Source organism: Vanellus vanellus (assembly GCF_965231255.1).
Source record: "Vanellus vanellus genome assembly, chromosome: 3".
In the NCBI taxonomy this organism is placed as follows: Eukaryota; Metazoa; Chordata; class Aves; order Charadriiformes; family Charadriidae; genus Vanellus; species Vanellus vanellus.
In genome coordinates, this window is record NC_138907.1 from 67094158 (window position 1) to 67115326 (window position 21169).

The 21169-nt window shown below is 38.7% G+C and overlaps 1 protein-coding gene across 1 annotated transcript in view; it reads right to left on the reverse strand.

Annotated features, from left to right (window-relative positions):
• Positions 1–21169, reverse strand: part of ENPP3 (ectonucleotide pyrophosphatase/phosphodiesterase 3) — a 39728-nt gene that overhangs the window by 17891 nt on the left and 668 nt on the right. Inside the window, exons 2-14 of the mRNA XM_082480862.1 lie at positions 18566–18644; positions 15336–15458; positions 14233–14358; positions 12741–12801; positions 10465–10562; positions 9798–9877; positions 9117–9236; positions 7989–8098; positions 6556–6621; positions 5598–5670; positions 3868–3976; positions 3576–3704; positions 2165–2196 (exon numbers count right to left, since the gene is read on the reverse strand). Of these exons, the coding sequence (XP_082336988.1) occupies positions 2165–2196; positions 3576–3704; positions 3868–3976; positions 5598–5670; positions 6556–6621; positions 7989–8098; positions 9117–9236; positions 9798–9877; positions 10465–10562; positions 12741–12801; positions 14233–14358; positions 15336–15458; positions 18566–18644 (1206 nt within the window). The remainder of the gene's footprint in view (positions 1–2164; positions 2197–3575; positions 3705–3867; positions 3977–5597; positions 5671–6555; positions 6622–7988; positions 8099–9116; positions 9237–9797; positions 9878–10464; positions 10563–12740; positions 12802–14232; positions 14359–15335; positions 15459–18565; positions 18645–21169) is intronic.

Here is a 21169-nt window from a genome sequence, read left to right on the forward strand (position 1 = left end):
TTTGTGGCCTAAGATGCAACGGAAGAAAAAGTGGCTTTTTTTGGAACCACTTGAAAATTTAGTGCTATAATATATATAGCAAGTTCACAAATATTGTGGTAAAAGTATTCCTAACGCTGAAAGATATTTAGTAGTAATGTTTAGTCTATATGTCCATACTAATGTCACTGGCATCTAGTATGTAAGATTACACTCTAAAAGAGAAAGTTCCCTGGCAGTTTATTTCTGCTATCTTCTATTACTTTGCCATTCAATAAATAACAAAAAAAACCCACAAGTATACATAACGTAGCACAGTCTAGGGTTTTACTTGCAAGATTGAACATGTACTCTCATGCCATGTAAATGGCCAGTGGTCAGCTGTCAGCTTTTACATTCACATTTAATGTGTTAATATAACTGTCACACCAAGTAGGCATGCCATGAATGAGTTTGGCATTGAGAGCCTAATGACAACCATATGGTATACCGCAAAGATTTAAATACATGTGGCCATCATGAGCCATTCCAGCTGGCTGCAAGCATCATGGAATGATGATCAGGAATCCAGCACTGGGACAACACAGAACATCTAAAATGCTGAGGGAAGAGCTGCTAGGAAGCTGGGAAAGCCGGAGAAGTGATCTGTTTTACACACAGGCAGTACAAACCATGGCATGCTTGGAGTCTGATCTGACATCTTCATCTCTAAGTACTAGAACCGTATACTCTGCACAGAATGACATTAACGTGAAATGAGAGTAAGTGCGCCTGGATAGTCATCAAAGAAGCATAGTGGAATCCAGCAACATGAAAAATAAGGATTCAATGGGTTCGCTAGCCTAGGAGAGGAGGTCATTCTCCAAAGGATAGTCTAATTAAAGGGAAAAATAGAGGAAATCAACATGTAATATCACTTTATGTCTATTGATTAGCAATTAATATACAACACACAACTCCTTCTCTGCCCTAAACCCTTGTTCTAAGAACTTTAAAGGGACAAAATACACAAACTGTAATTATTTACAAATAGAAAAGGAAAGAGAAAGTGTCCTGATACCAGGCTAGTCCTATAAGGCAGAGATGCCACATCTATCTACTAGCAGCTGCAGTTTCAACTGGGGTTGAGAACATGCAAATTGTGCCATTCCCTTCACACTAATACTCTTTGACATGACAGGCTCCACATCGTACAATGGGGTAGGGGATGTAGCACTGAAAAAGCTCCTTCTGCTATTCCAAACCACTGATATTCTGCTCCTACATCTGCTCTGGATGATGGGGAATAAAGAACGTGTTCTTAGGTTTTAAAATCAAGAAAAAATTAAACAGGAACGTTCACTGCCTTTTGGACTTCAGTGCTACTACATGTAGCAGGAAAAAGCTATCTGTAAAATTGCACAACTGAGTTGTTCAACAGGTTAAAGGAAGACCTCTAGTGGTGATTTATCAGAAACATATCCAGCTCAGACAGCCCAGAATTTTTCCAAGCCGAGACCATTTTTTTTAAAGCACCAGAACATCTGTCTACTCTTTGGACTAGGTCTAGTCACAGAATAGAAAACAAACTGGCAATGAAGGAAAGGAGGGAAAATTATGACAATGCATAGAGAGCAAGCAGTTTAAGTTTCCCACAGTATACTCATGGAGAAACTGGCTGCTCATGACTCGGACAGGCATACTCTTTGCTGAGTAAAAAACTGGCTGGATGGCTGGGCCCAAAGAGTGGTGGTGAACAGAGTTAAATCCAGTTGGTGGCCATTGACAAGTGGTGTTCCCCAGGACTCGGTACTAGGGCAAGTTCTATTTAACATCTTTGTCAATGATCTGGATGAGGGGATCAAGTGCACCCTCACTAAGTTTGCAGGCAACACCAAGTTGGGCAAGAGCATTGATCTGCTTGAGGGTAGGAAGGCTCTGCAGAGGGATCTGGACAGGCTGGATCAATGGGCTGAAGCCAATGGTATGAGGTTCAATGAGGCCAAGTGCTGGGTCCTGTGCTTGAGTCACAACAATCCCATGTAGCGCCACAGGCTTGAGGAAGAGTGGCTGGAAAGCTGCCTGGCAGAAAAGCTGTGCACTATTGAACCTGGCACCGTAGTCTCATTTTTTTACAAACTGTGCTTTTTGATCAGATTCCTATTAAGAGGAACTAAGAGGAAAAATTATGAAAATATTTACTCACTGTGAGGTTTTTAACAATTCCTTCTGAATCAACTGTTAAAAAGAAAAGATGAATTAACATGCATTCAAACAGCTAAAGGTCCAAAGCCTCATGAGAAAAATTTCAGCATGCTTTTTGTCTGCAAAATTTAATTTCTTTATTAGCCTGGGAAGATTAAGGTAACCATAACCTTCCATGGGTAGGAATGTTATGTTTCCAAGGTTAACTGTCTGTAAGTATGTTAGCCTGTAGAAGTACCTAGCACTTTGGGTACATCAAGACAGACTGTAGAAAACTGCCATGGTGATGACTGCCTACACCCGAAGCTGACATATCATCAGAACCAAATTTTCTTCTCCCATCTAACCTCTGTTTGAAGTATAACCCTTTTTACACTGAACTGGAGCTGAAGCACTTGTCTTGTGTTCCATTTCCCACAGCAGTCACAGAGAAATATCCAGTCTATCTTAGAACTTTGACCTTCCATGTTTTCAGAGTGATTTTAGCCTTTTGACGTTGGCTTTCTAAAAAACAAATTTGAGCACTTTACAGAAGGTAAGTTCCTTCAGAAAAAGTAAGACCATTAGAGGAAATGAATCAACAATTATATTGAGATTAAGATACATACAAAACATCATTATTCTCTTCTCTGCTTATTACTCTGCTCCTGTCTGACTTAGACTGTTTTTAACTTAAACCAAGGAAAGTCTGCCTTATGTTGTATAAATATTGTGCCTACAAATATAAATAGTCAGAAAAGATAAATAAAAAGTACAAGGGGATCCCAGCTCTTATCTGAGATCTGCAAGAATTATGCCTTTTAGAATACTTTATGAATTCTATAAACTCATTAAATGGAGCACTTCCATGGTTTTACCTCTCTCCATTCTTTTCCCTGATACAGAAAGTTTTGGAATATTTTGTTTTCAGTCTGATAGCATGGTATCTATTCCAAGTCAGTCAGCTCACATGGCTTCAATTTTGTGTTCTCTTGTGATACTAGCTAAAGGGCTCAGCCAAGGTTTATGTCCCACTGTGCTAAAATTCAGATTCTGTAACTTTGTACACACAATTGGAAGTAGTCACCACTTCAAAAAGACTGACTCTGCCAATGTTGCACAAGAAATCTGTGCAGAGCAATGCACTTATGAAAGTTCCAGTTCAAAACAATAAAACTATCTTTACTTCATCTTTCCACATGACAAGAAAATGCAAATCAGAGTCTGCAACAAGCTTGTCTAACCTTCAATTTCATCTAAAGGGGTCTTTCTTGCAAAAAAAACCAAAACAACTTCTATGGACGTTTAAGCTTGGTTAAGTTAAATAGAAAGCTGTTCATGCTGCTGATTACTACTGATTATCCATTTTCCCTATTTACTTATTTATCTCCTGTTACATTGATTGTGCAATTCCAGCATTGGTCCACACTTACAGGTAAAATAGTCCTTTGGAACATTTTTTGCTCGAATGCGAGCTGCAGGCCCAGCATATATGTAGAAATCAATAGGCTTGAAGTAATTAGTCATATATTCTACCTGTCTGCAGTAGGTCGTCTCCATCCCTAAAGGACAACATAGAAACAGTTATTTTTTATATAGAATATATGGCAAGGAAGACAAAGTGAATTATCCAATAGATTAAACCTAGTAAGTACACACATTACACAGAGGAAGAAAACCATGACTCAGTAAAATTTAGATTGAAAAAGGAACTATATACATTACCATGATCAGCTAAAACAATGAGGTTTACACATTTATGCAGGTTTCTTTGTTTAAGTCCCTCCATTAGCATCCCCAGCGCTTGATCTGCTAGCTGTAAGGCTTTGATTACCTGTGAGATAAACCAGTTTCATCAGAATTTTTCTTTCTGATTTCAAGTTCTCACTTAAAATCTAATCAGCAAAGTCTGAAAAAAAAGTGAGCTTTTCTGTCAGTTTTCAGGTTCTTAATATTGCTTCTTCTTTTCTTTTTCCATCACCACTAGAGTATAACGTGCAGAATTCCACTACTCTACTGCAGAATATGTGACATAAAAAAAAGAATTGCAATTTATTTTTTCTATTACCTTAGAAAAATCAAGCTTTAAAATGTTTATTGAAAGAAAAAAATTAACACATTCAGATGAAATTTGTTCCTCGCTCCCAAATTTATATAAAATATCAGATTTCTAACATTAACTACATTTTCTGTTGTAGTATGAACATGTCATTGTATTAACAAATAGCTGCATTTCAAAAATATTTACACACACATATTACCTATAAGACCAGTGCAACATCCGAGAAGGCATGGTGCCCTTCTCTCATATATACAGTCCCTTTAAACTTCCTACAGAAAAGCACAGGCCACCTCTGAAGTAATATGGGAGAAATCCAGCACAAGCCACTCGGCAGCCATTCACAGAGGATGGCTCTTCCCCAGCTGGCACAGCTGACTTGCAGTCTTCCTGTAAGTCCTACAGTAAAGACAATCCCCAACAGAGTCTGAGGACTCCACATCCGAACACTTGCACCCTTCTTGTTCCCCTATCTCTGTTGCACTCTCTTGAATGTCTTGTGTGCATGGACAATGTACACATATACAATTGCACATACAGTAATGTATGTGCGAAGACAGAGGGAATTCCCTTTCCAATTAGGCAGCCTAAAACTATCCTACAAAGATCATTTTTTCTGTCCTTGCCCACTACAACAAGGCCTTTTGCTGAAGACCATTTTCAAATATATCAAATAACCATTCCAGGAAGCAGCTGATATGATAAGTCCTAAGGTACTTAAAGAATGAACTTTATGCCTGCATGCAATTAAAAATATGATATTTTTGGGGTTACAAATTAACAAACATTCAAGTACAGTGTTAGGAATAGATAAAAGACAGTTCTGAGAATTTGCCAGGTAATATGCTTCCAAATATCATTTGCCAATAAAATTAGAGTTCAGCCTAAATAAACCATTAATATTATTGGAGTAGTAGATTTAGATTAGATAAAAAGAAGACATTTTTCACTGTGAGGGTTGTGAGCCACTGGAACAGGTTGCCCAGAGAAGCTGTGGAGGCCCCATCCCTGGAGGTGTTCAAGGCCAGGCTGGATGGGGCTTTGAGCAACCTGGTCTGGTGGGAGGTGTCCCTGCCTGTGGCAGGGGGGTTGGACTAGATGATCTTTAATTTCCCTTCCAACCTAAAACATTCTATGATTCTATGGTTGTATTTCTAATAGTATGATGTGGTATGATTTTCTGCCAGTCTGTTTGGTTTACAGCTCTTTTGATTCACACACAGTGTTGGAATCATAACAATGGGTTCAATCACAAGCAAGAGCTCTTAATAAAAACTCATAAAATGATCAAGGTAATTTTTGATCTATCTTTTCCAAGTTCATAAGTTGGTTAAGTTCACAGTACAACACCATTTTTAGTGTGATTTAGTCCACGAAAAACACAAAAACTACTTACACCACCACTAACCGGTCCGAATGCATGTCCAGAAGAATCTGGTTCTTCAATATATAAAGTGTAGAAATCAGGCCTCAAGTTAGAAACAAATGAGAATGGAATATTATGAGAATTTGGAGAGAGTTTCAAAAGAACACATTCATTAAAAAAAAAAAAAAATTAAATGTAACCTAAAATAGAATTATAAATGACTGCTTTAAACCTTAATAAAAGTCCATACAGCAAATATAATCATTCAAATTCCTCAGAGTTTTGTAATTAATCAACATGGACTACTTGAAGTTATAATTTCAGAAACAAAATCCAGTGTCTTTAATTGGTATCCAGAAATCACTCTGAAAAACTTCAAGATCTCAGACAGCATAGCAAGCTGTTCCTTTTTGAGATGTAGGTGGAACTATCACCAAAAGGACCTCTTCCCTTGATTAAGCAGTGAGGCTCTAGAGAGCATCTCCTAACTGCAAACACATTAGGAATTTGTTAACAAATTATCATATAAAAGATTTCACTTGTTTACTTGTCACGAAGTTGAGCACCACAATCAGTACTGACATATACTCTTCATCCTGAATTACTGCCTGCAGTTACTTTTTTAGATATTTAACATTTCTTGTGAAATATCCTTCACATAAAATGTTTCATCCATACACTTAGACAAGAAATTGAATGTTCCATGTTTCCTCTAGGCTAGGCACCAAGAAAAAAGACACAATAAAAGAAAACTCATACAACAGTACATCCCATTCAGATATATGTGCACTTTTTAATCTTTTGAATCTACAATCTTATCCTGAAAATGATTAGCTATACTTATGGAACAGGCTTAAGTTCAGCAAATTATCATTTGAGATGGTGAGGAAGATTGCATGTTTCAGAAACGCAAACAGAAATTTCAATTGCCAAGCATTAAAAGTTTTCTAGGCGATAGTCTCACAAACCAGCTAGATATTTTTGTTACCTCTCAGATTTGGTATTATCAAGCCATTTCAATATTCCTGAAATTCTCTCTTCATATGTAACTGAACTGAAAAAAAAAAACAAAAACAAACAGGTGCTAACAAGCCTTTTCTGATAAGACCTCCTAATTCCAAGATACAAAGTGTCCACCCTCTAGTCATATAGTAAAGTCACCGATTTGTGTTTTAAGAATTATGCATCCTAACTAGGTACCAGCAAACAGTTTCATTATTCTAATTTTTGATGAAATGTAACTCACTTTTAATGGTAAATTAGAGAGAACCTGATTTGGTAAACAGAAATATGTGACGTTGATGGGAGTACTCATATGTTTACAATTACATACATGGAAAAAAGAGATTTCAAATTTGGGACATAAACCTGAAGTACAAGTCAGAATAATTTTCATTCTTCCCAGCATGTATAAACCTTGGACTTTCATATTTTAAAAGCAAGTAATATCCCAAGCAAAATCTTTGTGAGGTCATGCTTTGCCTCCTATGAAGGAATTTACCCGTTAATAGCTTTGCTTTCCCCCAAAGTCATGCCCAAGCTTTATGTTAGTTATCTACAGTACTCAGGTGTTTTCTGAGTACCAATCCTACACATCACTGCAAAAACTTTGTTATCTATAGAGACTTACAGTTATACACTTGCTGTAGATTATCATGTAAATGTGAAGAATCGTGGCAAATTTACTGAAAGCATCATAAAAATTAAGAAATAACTTATTAATATCAATGCCTTCCATGAGAAAAAAAATACCATGAAGGTAATTGCTATATTTTCACATGTGCAACCTGTGAATTAACTAGACAAAACTTACAGAACTATGATTCAGCAGCAGTGTGCACATTATCACGAACGCAAGAGGAAATTGTTCTAGAGCCCGTCTTCCTTCAGTAGCTTCCCTATCCAGCATCCTCTCTTCAATTAGTTTTTGCCTTCTATAGCTTCTTGCCATGGCTTCCAAGTTCTTGTTCATTATCTTAGGGTGTAGCTTATCTGAAAGCTTATTCTCAAGTACAAGGATTTTTAAAGTGTTATATAGTATGCGTAGATTTTATGTGTGGAAATATGGTAATCATTGATACAGCTTAGCAGTGGTTACTAACCAGTTATAGGATGTTTTCCTAATGAGAGATCAGTGGTTTGCAGTTGGCTGAAACTTTCAAAACTGTCTAGGACGGCAGAATATACAGTACCCTTTGACTTTCACATTGTGAATCCCCTACATGTTTTTGAAAATTTTAACTATTATTGGTAGTTGCATGGCAAAACCAGGACGATGTGACATGGCACTTATCTCTCAGACTGTTGTTTAAAAATCTTGTAGTTTAAAAATCTTGTATTTCATTTCCTTCAACTGTCATATGGCAATTGGGATTTTTGAGTAATCTACAGAAATTTTCTACAAGCTCTATAAAAACTTACCCGTTGAATACCCTGTACAAGGTGGGGTATGTTCCATTAATTGCAACGTCAGAGCCTGGCCAAAAGAAGGTGCCTGCTTTCAAATTTTGGTACATTGCTGTCAGCCAGACCTATGGGTAAAGATACAAAAAATGATTTTATGGCATTTAAACCACTGGAGGACCTCAGATCACCAAAGTAAAAATACCTAACTGGATCAGAAATATGGGCTGCAAGCATGCATTTCTCTTTCTTCTGTCACACATCACATAGTTGCCTAATGACCATATCTGATTTAAAGTTTGTTTTCTACATGCACATTCTGAAGAAAACTTGGTAGCATGGAAGCCAGGGTGTTGCCATTTCTTGGGTATTCTCAGCATAGGAAAAAATCATATAGGTACTTCCATAATTGGCAACAGGTAGTGATCTTTTTTCCTGTGGCAATTGCCAATTGTACTTCAGTACACTATAAATATGACTACACAGACATATACATACACACAAACATATAAATAAATACATAAATGTGTATTAAGAAGGTATACTATATACTACATGTGCATTTTTTGCATTTTTCTAGTACATTAATAATATTAAACACAACCATAGGTACAATCAGGGTGGGTTTTTTTAATGAAATGTGCCATACGTTAATATACAAGTGTTCATTTTGCTGGGGATTAAGCTCCTTGCTATCCTCTTCCTTGCTTTTATATGCCTGGACTTTGTAAGAGTATTTGTAAATGGGTACAATTTGGAAGTAGTTTTTCAGATTTCATTTTGTAGCTAGTTGTTAAAAGACAAAAAAATAAAACCCTACACCAAAACCATATTAAATATTTACTGTGGCTTCCTGTGGCAAGAGTTTCATTCCAATACCAGCCAAATTATTTAAGCCTTTCTTACTACATGCTACATTAAGTGAAATTTTTAAGTCTCAGAATTAACATGTTAAGGGTTCTTTTACTTTCATAAAAAGCAAACTGTTTTGTAGGTAGCCTATAGTATGAAGCCTATAGGATATTTAGCACGTACTGCAAATGTATCACACTGCTTTGCATTTTATTCTCTTTTTGTTTTGTTTTATAAAATGGCACATGAGGCACTCTAAACATAAAGGAATACCATGATGAGAAATAAACCTACTGGCTGCCCCTTCCACCATGCAGGTTTGAATTTTTCCGTCCCTGAAAGCGAGAAATGCTTGTTCAAGTCTACATCGTACATGCTGTTATCAATAATACCATGAGATTCTGGATACAATCCCTGCAAAATGAAAATAAACAACAACAAAAAATATTAATCTTGAAATCAAATGGAGCCTAAACTATGTTGCAATGCACATTATTGCAGTGTTGCAATTATTTTTAGGGCTGTTTTATCAGAGAAACAGAACACGCTTTCCTAACTCACACAGATGATCAGATTTCCTGCCAATGAATTCAGCGTGCCTTGAGATTCCCTATTTTCTCCCCAGCCCAATTAAAACTTGATGCGCTATAGATTAAGTACCATATAAGTCATGTGTCTATATATCCACTGCCAAACCCACCTTAACACACACGATCATCAAATGGCTGTGTCTTCACCCATACTCACTCGTATCCAATTAGACTGACAAGGATCAGCAATAACTGGTTCACAGGCCAGGAGCAGATAGCATACATGGATCATGCCTGTATGTACTACCTCAGCATCTCTCTCTATTTCAGTCCTATAGCTTGAGTTCCCGTATCCCACAAAATGATTAGTCAATTCCTTGGCACCGCAAAATCCTTTCTATATCATCCAGATAATGAAAAGGAAAGCCAGCAAATTCTCACTTACTGTGACAATAGTATAGTGGTTTGGAAAGGTTTTTGTGGGGTAAACAGCTCTCATGTATTTTGAATGTGTGCCACATGTTTCTGCAACAGATCATGGAATTAATGAAAATTTGCTTATAATTTTTTTTTTTTTAATTGAAAACTAACAGTCCTAAAAAAAAAGAAAAAAGAAAATCACCACAGTCAGTTGCTGTGGTTTTAGAGGGGAAATGTGACTCCAATTTAAGACACATACATTCTGGTGTCTCCTTGTGAGCTAGTCCTACCGTCCCATTGCAGTCAATGGACCCTGGACACCCAGTTCGGCTCCCTAAAGCCTAGACGCCTAGGGCCATTTGAGACAACTTTAATGATCCTGCCTGGCCTTCAGCTGCTGCTCCTACATCATGTCTGCCAACCCAAATGAGTGTCTCAGATACTTCAGACACCAAAAATGGCACTGGACATATATGCTTATGCAATGAGACTGAAGCCTCAGGTCAGCCCAGGCAAGACATTCTGCAGAGCCGTCTGGTGACGAGATGCATGGGAATGACACAGCTGCTTAAGCACTGATTTGTGATTTTCTTATTGCTGAGCAACACATATGCATGACAGCAGCAAAAGGGACTGGACAGGTTGCATGCAGACTCTTAAAGAAAATAGTCGAAGCACTTTTTGTAACTTACTGAGTTTTTCAATATTTGGCAGCAGAGTACTCCAAGTTTGCAAGTATTCTGCTCTAAACCCATCCATTGAAAAAAGGATAAGTGGTGGCAGATCAAACCTATAAGAAAATACGAGTTTGTCATCATAAAGGGGTTTGGAGACTTAGTGACTTGTTAAGATCTTTAACAATATAAATTCTGCTTTTAAAAGTAAGATCCAGAATTTCCATATACTTCCCGGAATTAATATCAAAGTGAGATAAAGAAATAGCTCAATTTTGAGAGCAAATACACAATCCACCCACCCACCCCCCCCAAAAAAAAACATTGGAGGAACAAAATACAAGCTACTCCGAATATATAGAACCTAGAAAAATAAATTGGGTTTTGTTAATCTTTTAATTACAAATATTTAATTACAAATACAAATAAATACAAATGCTAGCATCCAAATAGAAGACGAGAGTATAGAACAGCCAAAGTACCTCTGTACATAGTAATGGGTTGAAGCCTGCCTCTTGTCTCTTAATGCATCTTAAAAAATCTTTCAGGGCAGCTGCACAAGGACTGTAGAAGTTCAGCAGTCACCCAGCAAGCAGTCAGGGTCAACTGGCCTCAGTGCTGGGAAACGTAATCTCTTTGCAATGCCGGGTTTGTGCTAACCCCTTACCTTACCACATTTCTTTTGTGAAGACATCACTAAGCAGTCCGTGTTCTTTGTGGATTATATCTTTCTGGTTTCCCAGCTCTCATGGAGCTGGAGAACATTTCTTTGCCTCAAGGGTCCCGACAAACTGAACTCAAAGCTACAAAAGGAATGCAGCTGCTGCTAACATGCTTAGGGTAAGACTTCATTTAAAAAAATCTCCAAACCCAAGGATAAAAGCCTTAGATCTGAGTTCATACAGTAGGCATGATAAAATAGGCACAAAATGCAGCTGATCTCTAAGACAGTGCTTAAATTATTGTCATAAAAATTCAATCTTTTTGTTAACCATCATTATATATTCCACAGTCTCCTTAGAAACATATATAGAAACATAAAAATTGTAAACATGCAATTAAATTAAAAATGTAGTTTGAAGTAGGCTTCACTACACGTGGTATCTAAAAAAACCCCAATTACTTGTAATTTATAGGAATGGTTCACTAGATAAGCCTGGAAAATATTGGGGGAGAAAATGATTGATAAAATGCAGTTATTGATAACTGACTCCAAACCATTTTTGGAGTAATGCTTTGAGTGATAACTATTTAAAAAAAGTTATATATTCTCATCAGGCAGTAATCACTATCCCAGTTTGTTTCTCATTCACTGTGGTCCTTCTAAAACACAGAATTACACTGGCATCAACAGTTTGTATAAAACAGCTTCCTGATCTGAATCTGAAATTAAATGGAGCTTCATATAGCAATGCTGTTTACAGCACTTAAAGATGCCCTCCTCCAAAAGTTTCCAAGCTTTAGCCTATGAAACTGTTAACCCAGCATGTTATCTGTTAACCTAAAAAGTATATTTTTATACCTATGTTGGGAGGCACATACAGGAAGCCATGAAGAGGCCGCAATACTAAAGGTATTATTGTCATAATTAAACTAAATTGGCAGTAAAATAGATAGAATAATGGATAACTCCACAAATACCATAACCAAACCAGAAAATAATCAATTTTTCTTTGAGAACAGCTTTTAAACCGTGTTTCTGCCTAGGCTCTACCTATGATTCTGCAATACTGCAAAACCAGCAAAATATCTACAGGTGGACATCAGAATTACCATGTTTCAGCGTTTGTAGAAATACAGCTACTTCCATAGCTTCCTTGTTAACACACCTTTCTTCCCATAGATAATTCAAGTAAAAAAAATCCCTGTTACTTAGATAAAGAATTGCAATCACAGATTCTAAGTTATTACAGCTTGCATTGGGTGATTTATCTGAATTATCACAGATGAAATACAGGAACATGAAATGGACTACGAACAATTTGTGATATATGAACCTTGAGACAACTAACAATTTTTTCCAGGTCTTTGCAAACTGACTTTCAAACTGGATTTGAACTCCTGTACTCTGCTCTAAACTATAAATGATAAACGAACGTGCAACAAAATGACAAAGGTTTTAGAAAGAAAAAACATTGCTAGCCGCAAACTGCTTCTATCGAATATTCCTCAGGGCAGGAACCTTATTCTTAGCAAATATGAAAACCTCACAAGGACATGAGTCAGACCACTGGAGTTTTTCTGACCATCATAATGATTTTATTTGCTAAGAAGACAAAATTATTTTATCCTACCCAGCTGGACACTGAGGAGTTTCAAGCGGTACACATGGTTCTTCCACCCAAGGTATTTCACCTAAAAGGACAAAAGAGAATACTCAAATAGCATTAAAAAACTCCACACAAACAACGAAGAAATTTCCTGGTTGATCTTTTTAGGGCTCTTCCTGGTACTTTTTCTGCTTCAATACAGAATTATAGAAATGTATGGTTAAAGATACCTTTAGAAATCACTTAGTGCAACCTATTGGGCCCTCAAACCCTGAAAGGGCTAGTGCTTACAATTGGAAGTTGAAAGCAAAACACATATACTACACAGACAAGCAAACAAACAAAATGGAGACGAAATCATTATGAAAGCTTAGGCTAAATTTTTTCTGGTTTTAAATGGGAAACATTTAAATTGTATTCTGTCCACACTGGATTACTGACTTCTACTTTTGCAGATACCACTTACACATTTAGAGATGATTGCCAGGGCTCCCTTTAACCTTTTCTTTTTTATTTTTCTGCAAAGAGCCCAGACTCCTTCAATCACTATCTTGTTGACTACACCTTCCAACTTTTAAGCAATTCTTTCTGTTCTCCTTTGAATGTTCTCCACCTGCTTCACAGCTATAGTTATTTATGATAATGTTTGCCCATCTCTTTGGAAGAGATAAGGGAGGTCAATAACAGAAGAAAGAAGGAAAGCATCCAAGAAAGGAAAAAACATAGAGAAAAGAGAAGAAGCGGTGGCTTTTGACGTTCTCGACTTATCACAGAAAGCTTCTCTCCCAACAAGCAGCCAAAGGCAGGGATGTACAGTGACCTTAACTAGGTCAGCTCAGTCAGTTTAGCACCTAGGCAAACTCCTGACTGCTTTTAGCTTTAATTTTCCTTTAGGTGACAAATATAATTTTGCAGGAGTTGCCTTAAATCTCTGCCACCTCACAATATAAAGGAATTCTGATAAAAGATACCATGTTTAGGTCACTGGTATACTCCTCAGGTATTGCTCCTGTAATACAATTTTACCAGTGCTATCCTTTATGTGTTTAGCCAGTCTGTATAAAACAATCAGCCACCAACAAAAATATTCAGAAATAAGTAAAACATAAGAAACCCAATCTGAAAATTAATTTCTAATAAAATGGATGGGAAATTTTAAATATGGGATGATTACTACAATACGCACTTTGGATTGCAGGAAGTTTGAGGCAGGAACTATGTCTCCATCTATTTTTGAAAAAGAAAAAGAAACCCCATATTGGGTATACTGCTGCAATATTCAAACCATTCTGTCTTTTTTATGAATGACACACATTCACATTTTTCTTCAGAAACTGTCTTTTTTACAGTCAAAAATACCAAAAGCTTTGCCTCAAAACACCTTCATTTTCCAAAATGTCACCGTAAGACTCTACTCTTGAGAAACAAATGCATCTACCTTTATATTTTCCATGTTTGCCCATCTATTTATGTCACAGGAAAACTTATATAAAAATCTTTTTGACTTTCAATTTACCTTTGCAAACGCTGTTGTAGTTTACACAGCAGTCTTTTTTCTGCAAGCAGTCATCAGAACAAGAGCAGTAACTTCCAGGTATCCGTGTCTCACCACAACGGAAATTTGTGCACTTCCAAGATCGGGCTGAAAATTGGAAGAAAAAGATTGTGATTTGGTTCACAGAACCTTATGTAAACTCCTTTGTGTGAAAATCCCCCAAACAGGTAAAGAAAAAAAAAAAAAAGAGTTTTTGTTAAACCATAGTTTGCATGTCCTGCTTGAGCTGCTTTAGAAGTTTTATCTGAAAGTGAAACTCAAGATTCGTTCAACACATAAAGCCTACTTCTCAATTTATTTTACAAAGGTGTCCCCAAAGTTATCCTCTTCAATGCCTTCCACCCTTCCAGGAAGATCTGAAAAAAGCCAACCAAACCCACATTTCTCCTACAGAAGAGAAAGAGAAGGAAACGCATATTTTTCCTGCTCTTGCACACAATTCCCAGCAGACAGCAAAAAAAAAAAAAAGAGATGTAAAGGCTGAAGTGGGCATAAAACAGCGATAAGGATGAAGAAACATCCGAGCAGCTGCCAGGAGAGCAGAGAGAGTAACCGGAGAGGAGTCTGGCATTGATGCAGAGCCAGGACAGTCCCCTGGAAGACTCCTCTGGCCCTGGGCCCCCACTGAGCACTGCATGAGGCTGAGAGTGGATCCAGCTGGGAAACACCCATTCATTTCCAAAAGTGCAAGGGGAGCCGGCACAGAGGCATCAGTTCAGGGCCGCGGTCAAAGATAATATGCGATTTCCGCTTGCGCTCATACACAGCTTTATCTGGGTTAGGAAATATGCACTGCAAGTGTTTTGGTTATCCCCGGGGGACAAAAATACAAGGATCTGACTTCAGACTCGGGAAGATTTTGTGTGCTGCCAGGTCACTCCAGCCATCTGAGTGCAGAAGCAGCTCGACACCGCCATGTCCTTCCCTCCCTGAGGGAATGTGACATAACTTTGGTATATCTATGTGAATATGAGAATTTATCCTTTTCCTATTACTATCACACGAAGAAAAACAAAGCCAAAATGAAATGGCAACCAGTCACCATTGCCTGTGAGGGAACATACTTGGCTCCAGGCAGGTGTCCTCGTAGTCCCAGCAGCAATCACGACGTTCCTTGCAGCTGCTGTCGCACCGGCAGCCGGGCACCTCGTTCCCACGGGGCTCGTTGCACTTGTGCCTGCAGCTGACTGTAGGGAGAAGGCAGCAGGTCTGAATGCTTGGGTAACCCTGTCCCAGACCGGGCGGTTAAATGGACCACGGACCCGGGCTGTGGGGACAATTGTGCAGAATAATTTCCCAAATCCATTTCCCCAAGTCTTTTTCCAATGTGGTTACTAGCACATGCGTCAGCAAGGCAAAATGAAAGCCGTAGGAAGTCTTCTGGATGTTGAAGGTCATGGTGGCTGTTTGGGACGTGCTCACCCAGAACCTGTGGCAGGGCTGTTTCTGCTGCAGGTCTCCCCAGGAGACCAGTGGCACAGGATGCAATGCCTGGGTGTCCCACCATCTCAGCACGAGGAGGGGGAAGCTGGCCTCTCCCCTGCTCAGTTTTGGGTCCAGGATGTGAAAGGAAGAGTGACTCCTGTGTTGGACATTCCTAATGTACCTGCCAGGGAGCTGAATGGGATGGGGGCTCCCTCAGGGCTGAGCACCCGTAGCCATGGGGGCTCCCTAGGGTGTCTGGGCACAGCCTGGCAGCCAAGGTCTGTCCCACCACCTCATCCAGGAGCGGGGCAGCCGGGGGGCACCGGGGCAGCCCTACCTTCAGGCACTGGGCACCTCCCTGGGGACAGGGACAGGCCAAGGCCAGGCAGTTGGCCTGTGGGTAGACCTGGCTTGGTGGAACCCATGGCCAGGCAGGGCAGGGCTATGGGGAGCTGGAGAACAGCCCCACTGTGGTGTCACTGGGGCACGGGCTGATGGCCCTGGGGGTCTGAAATGGGGTCCTGGGCTGTGGGCAGCCCCGGGGAGCTGGGCAGGGTCCATAAGGCTCATTAGTGCACTCAGGATTCTGACCATACCTCTCCCACTTAATTGCTACAACATCCCTTAAAAATCTGCATGTTTGGTTGTTTTGATTGAAAGAAAGAAAAGGGTCCAAATGAGGGTCCTCGTGTTGGAAATGGAGACATGCAGTTCCTCACCACTGACACTTTCATGCAAGGAGAAGGGAGAGCTCTGGATCTCCTGAGGACACCTGAAGACACCCGAGGACAACCCTAAACCTACAAACATCACCCACAGCTCCACACTAGCCAGGACAAGCCTTGTGTCCACGTTCTCTGTACTGCAGAAACACTGAACCACTCTTGAGCACACACATCTCCAGCCTTCTTGTCCACTCACACTGTTAGACAGGAATAGGTATAACTACTCAGATTTCCTGGTGCAATTCTATTATAGTTGCCAAGAGGTTCATGCTTTTGCAGGGCACACCACCTACAAAATTCAGGCTTTAATATCCACTGTGTAGAAACCATGTAGAGCTAAAATAATTTTTTGCAAGCTAGCCAGCTTGTTTCACATGTATAAAGTTCAATGTTGTACCTTGTGCTTTATGTACTTACATCAACAACTATTGTACGAGGCAGGAAAGCTTTGCAAATAATTAGAATAAAAAACAATATATGTAACGAGCATAAATGGATCTGCCAAAAGTAGAGATGAAAAGAAGTAATTGAGGGTTAAGTGTTTCATGACTAGAGTCTGGTCTGTCAAGAAAGACCTATGATTTTCCACAAATTTACATAAATATATGCAAACAGTTTTTTCTGTGCTTTTTTGGCTGAAGTATTTAATTTAATTTTTCCTCTATCCATTGGCTTTTGAACAACTGAAAGTTGTTCAGATGATCTACCTGATTTAAAATCATATAGTATATAGCATGGTAAGTCTAAGAAAAAATACAACCCTTTTTCTGTCTATAATGGAACTGTTCATACCCCTCATAATTTGCAATCCATACTTCTCATTTCTTTACAATGTTTGCGTAACTGTGCAAGGTCAGGAATTTAGTATTTCATTAACTTTTATCTGGAATAGTCCCTACAATGATAGGAGCTATAAGGAAGTTTATCTTGAGTATGTAAACAGAACCAATTGTACTACCACCAAATGCAAATTCTGTGCTAATTTTTAAACAAACAGAATGACAGGTCCTTCTGACTCAGTTGCAGGCCCCTTCTCCCACAACCACAAGCCTCCAGCACCCATCTCGACCATGACTCCCTTCGCTCCTGAACAGCAACATTCATCCCCACTGCCCTCATAGCAAATGCAACCGCACAAAGGTGCGTGTCATTGAGGGCTGAGGCTTCCCCTCCCACTCTGCAGTGTAATAACGTGTATTCCTAATTAATCTTTCCCAGGTAGGTCTGGTTATGGAAGTAGTAAATAAAGTTAATCAGTCCCTGTTGAGGGTTGCTCTGTAACACCTGCAGTCAGAGGCACCAAAATGCTAACATACTGATTTAGTGCCATCTTTCACTTACTACAACTACGACCAAGTTCCTGAGGTAAATGTCAGTGAAGACTAAAGCTGTGGGTATCTACATATTTTAGACAGAAAGTTTTTGCTAAGACTTGATGAATAAGTAGGTAAACAAGTTCAGTATGTGTTGATTAGGAATGAGACAGAGACTGTGCTTCTTTGAACTCCTCCACTATGAGATTACTATTGATTTAATTCTAAAGGAAGTGTTTTATTTAATTCACCCTATGTTGTGTTTGTTCTCATCCAGCTTGACCTCCTGACATCAAAATGCTACTTTGTTTTTCTGTCTAAAAAATAACATCCCACCAAATCAAAGCATTATCCCCTGTTTATCATAGCTTTACAGAAACTGAAGTTTTCAGAGAAAATTCATAATGAGTTTTAACATTAGACACCTGAACTATGCCAAATGTACCCAAAGCATGAGTCCCGAAGATGGTCCATTGATATCTCTTCTACAAAGCATATTGCCTAAATAATCGCAAGGTATTATATGCAATAAGTCCTATTTCAAGTTTCCTAAAAGTATTATTATAATAAAATGTCCAAACCTGTTGTGAACTAGTTTTAACACTTCTGGAAAGAGAAGCCATGCACTTAGTGGTTTAGGATAGGCCTTTCAAGTAGACATTGTGAGTGTACGTTTTTTATACAATCCAACTTGAAAAATGCAAGAACTTTATTTTCACAGGTGGTATGTTTTCACAGAGCACTTACATTACGCTATAAAAAAGCCTCTGGTGAAGGCCTTTACCAGATCTAGCTTCAGCATTAATTATCCTGAAAGTATCGTAAACATACCTTGCTGCTGGTCTCCACGGTTCAGTCCTAGTCCTAAACCTAATCCCAGGGATACAACAACCAAAGCACAGAGAAGAACCTGTCACACAGACACATGAAAATTAAAGTTCACAATTGTGATAAACTGTAAGGTTTATTAGAAATTAACAGTGTGATTATTATTTCTACGAGCGTATGATTTCTTGTGAACTAATGATACCTGCAAACAAGAATGATAATCTTGTGAACTGCTTACAAGCCAACACCTTAATACCACACTTTTAACCTATGGCCAGCCCCATGTTGTAATTGGGGAAGACTTTGCTGAGGAACAGATAGTAGGAAGTAATCAACATATTTACCTGTTTTGCAAATTCTTAATCTATTCAAAGAGAAGGAAATTGCTTTTATTTAGCTTTTGCGTTTTTCTGAAATGCTCACAGAAAGAAACCCTTAAGAAATGCAGCTGGATTGAGACTGCACGTGTCAAGTTTTCATCCCCATGCCAGTTTCTCGTAATAAGTCACCCTGTTAGAGAGGTTAGAGGAAACTGGAAAGAGACAAACAGCCCAAGGAAACCTCATAGCAGAAAGCAGCACAACATTTGGGAGACTGAGGAAGAGCTGAGGAGACCTCTATCAGCTTAACAGACAGTCAAGAGGAATGGCAATGTATGCCAGCTGAGAGGCAGAGTGAAAAGTGACAACCCTCTCAGTATTTCATAGCGTATGCACTTTCTTCTTCACTAAGGCAATGCTGGGAAAGAAAATGTGTATCACAGAAGATCACCATAAACCACCCCAGTTTACTTCCCATTTTCCCAAAAGTAGGAATGGAAATGGAATTGGTGAGAGAACCAGGTAAGAGAGACAGACGGGATACGCGTGTTTGGAAAGATTGCCCAGAGTGGCAGAAATGCCGAAGTCTCTTGAAGAGAGACGCCAGGTGCGAAGGCAGCAGTTTAATTCTACATCCAGTCAGCAAGGACTGAGAATCCGGGCGTGCATTTAGGCTAGAACAGCGGCCGCTCTTTCTGGGCAGGGAGGATAACACTGCCAGGGTAACCTAGCGGGTCTCGTTTCCCCGAGTACAGATCAGCCCAATCACCAAGGCATGCACACTTCACCTTAAAGTTCACTATGGTTTTACCCCCGTTTTCATTACAGCTCACATGTGTAATTGAAATAAATAGATGATACTAATTGAAAGTACAGCTATTACAGCAGCAAACATTACCAGCGTTGCAAGCAATGAGAGAGCTGAAGTAAAGACCCAAAACTCATAGTAGGTATACAGATGAGATGTTGCATTTATTATAGCATTTACACAAAGATCCTTGATTTTGGGACATTTATGCTTAAAGTGAAATAACATTGGTAGCACCTATTCAAGTCCTCGGACTTTCCACAGCTAACTTCTATGTCTATGTTCAGGACTATAGCTACTTACTAATAAAAAAGTTGTTCCTAACACATATGCTCTGTTCTCAGGAGGATTTATTAGACAGTGTGACTGCTCTTTGTGAGCACACAATTCTCTGCCTAAGCTTTCAGGACAAAGTTGCCAAGGAAGTACTGCATACATATAGTTTACCAAGGACATAGATAAATTGTGCAGTATATTAACAGTTTACAACTCCAATATTTAGATTTTGGGTTTTTTTTCATAGTTTCAGGCATTTGAAAACTAATGCATTTGGAAGAATAAATACATTTTAGGACACTTAAATTTCTCACTTTACTTTTCTAAGTACCTCTTGAAAGTGTAATTTACTTTTTTTCAGTTAAGTATTTTTCCCACATTGTTTCACACAATTCATTACTTTTACTGAAAACTTGAGGAAATAATGTCTGTTATTTTATCTTCTCTTTTTTTTTTCTCAATTTCCCTCATATTTTATGCAATCCTTGCACAATGCAGCATTAAATAGGAAGTTATACTGTGTGAATTGTTCTGATGACATAGAACTGAAGAGTATCATAACTTGACTCTCTTTTTCATAGGTCTGTTTTCGAAAGTTTGGAGTCTTTTTAAAATCAGTACCTGCCATTTCCTCTAAATTCCAATTTACAGATGCAAGAGCTTGTGCAAACATATACACATACAGATATACATATTCACACATTAACGTTTCTTTTGTGGTCACAAGCAGGAGCTTAAAACTGTGTGCTGGCGACAACAGAAGATTTAAAATAGGCAACAAAACCCCTACACGTTATTATTTACAAGGCAGCCACAAGACCTTTAAAGCCCTGGGGAAGAGGGAAAGAGTTGACACGATATTTGAGATGTGGGACTGACAATACTGTATGAAATGGTTCATTAGTCTTTTCCCATGCCTTGCTTCCTGCATGTTTTTCACCAATGCCTTGCCTACACGTTCTGTTTTGTTAATGACAAATCCAAAGATAAAAAAGTAAGGAAAAAGGAACTGTGGCTGCTTTGGCCACAAACACATCTGTTTTAATCAAATGTATAAAATGAAGTACTGAAGCAATGTCTTTGCTGTGCAAAAGAACTGTCAGGTTACCGTAGTAAAACAAAAAGTGTAATTAACTGCCAGAAAAAAAAACAAGTTTGCTTGATAAGTACCAGAAGAACTTTAGAAATCTTCCAGTGAAGTTC